We start from the raw sequence: 1,244 nt of genomic DNA on the forward strand, positions 1-1,244 counted from the left end.
CAAAAAAAGTATTATATGAAACAATTTCACAAGATTAAACAATTTCATGAAAAAATTTCATAAGATTAAACAATGAAATCGACAGATGAAGGTGGTTTGCATGGTTTACACAAATGAGGGCGGTTTTCATATGATCACTCCTCTATATATATATATATATATATTTAGGATTTCAAAGTACCCGTATTTTTTTCATACATTATTGACCTCTTGTAACCTAATATAATCTTAAGTACTCTGTTGTCTTTAAAACAAGCATAACATCTCAAGGTATAACCAACATGCACTTTTGGTTCTAGGATTGATGGTTCCAAAACAGTTTATTCTAACCCTAAAGGTTTAAAACAATGATGAAAAATATTGACATGGGCTGCGATAGAAACCTAATTGATTTATACCGGTTTACATAGAGCATTAGTCCGAATAGTCAACTTATCGAGGGCCGTGTTATACATCTCGGCCAGGTCCTAAAAAATGCCATGAACAGACCTATGAACGACCCTAAACAATATAAAATTGGCCCCAAAATTTTGGAAGAAATGACACTGATAAGAACGGCCTATATCGAAGATTTGTGGGTGTTCCATGTGAATTGCATACCTCAGATTCTTCAGTAACATGAATTCAAACTGAAATTAACATGAGAGACGATGAAAAATAACCTTCCAATTATGGATTACCTCTAGAAAAACAGAAACGATGATTAAATTTCTAGTTGTTGCCTTCCAACTCGAAGATCTCCTCTTCATTCTAGCAAGAAGAGTGGCCTCTTCTTTAGATATATATTGCAATCTTTTCTCAAAATCATCAGCATGTAACCTAAACAACACATTCCAGACTCGAGAGAAAAAGCTCCTCTTTGTCTTTTTGTCTGTATTGTCATCTTCTTCACCCATTTATCCTAATTAAATCAATAACCCTAAATACAATTAAAACAACACAACATACAAAAAAAAAAAAAAAAACAGATTCACAATCGACGTTGTCCTTGAATCAAAACCCTAATTAAGAAACATGTTAAGCTCGCATTGAATCGAGTACCTGAAATTAATAATCGACGTATAGGTTTTTGCAGATGGCTCGAATTGCAAAATCTTCAGCTAAAATCGATGAAGACAAAAACCGATTGTGATCGGCGGTGGCGGTAATGGATTGTAACAATTACAAGATTTTGTTGGGTAGATCGGAGATCGGAAGGGACAACGGACTTTGCTTGGGTCGGGTGTAAACCATGAAACTTGAAC

The 1,244-nt window shown here is 34.5% G+C and overlaps 1 protein-coding gene across 3 annotated transcripts in view; it reads right to left on the reverse strand.

Moving 5' to 3' along the window:
* Positions 1-1,244, reverse strand: part of LOC112500825 (uncharacterized protein At2g24330-like) — a 6,405-nt gene extending 5,161 nt beyond the window's left edge. Inside the window, exons 1-2 of one of the 3 annotated variants that reach the window (XM_025104417.1) lie at positions 1,042-1,244; positions 681-901 (exon numbers count right to left, since the gene is read on the reverse strand). In XM_025104417.1, the coding sequence (XP_024960185.1) occupies positions 681-896 (216 nt within the window). In that variant the 5' untranslated portion in view covers positions 897-901; positions 1,042-1,244. Of the gene's footprint in view, positions 1-680; positions 920-1,041 lie in introns of all 3 variants that reach the window. The other 2 variants (XM_025104418.1, XM_025104419.1) reach the window with 2 other exon arrangements.

Source organism: Cynara cardunculus (genome assembly GCF_001531365.2).
Source record: "Cynara cardunculus var. scolymus isolate 2C chromosome LG 17, CcrdV1, whole genome shotgun sequence".
Taxonomy (NCBI): domain Eukaryota; kingdom Viridiplantae; phylum Streptophyta; class Magnoliopsida; order Asterales; family Asteraceae; genus Cynara; species Cynara cardunculus.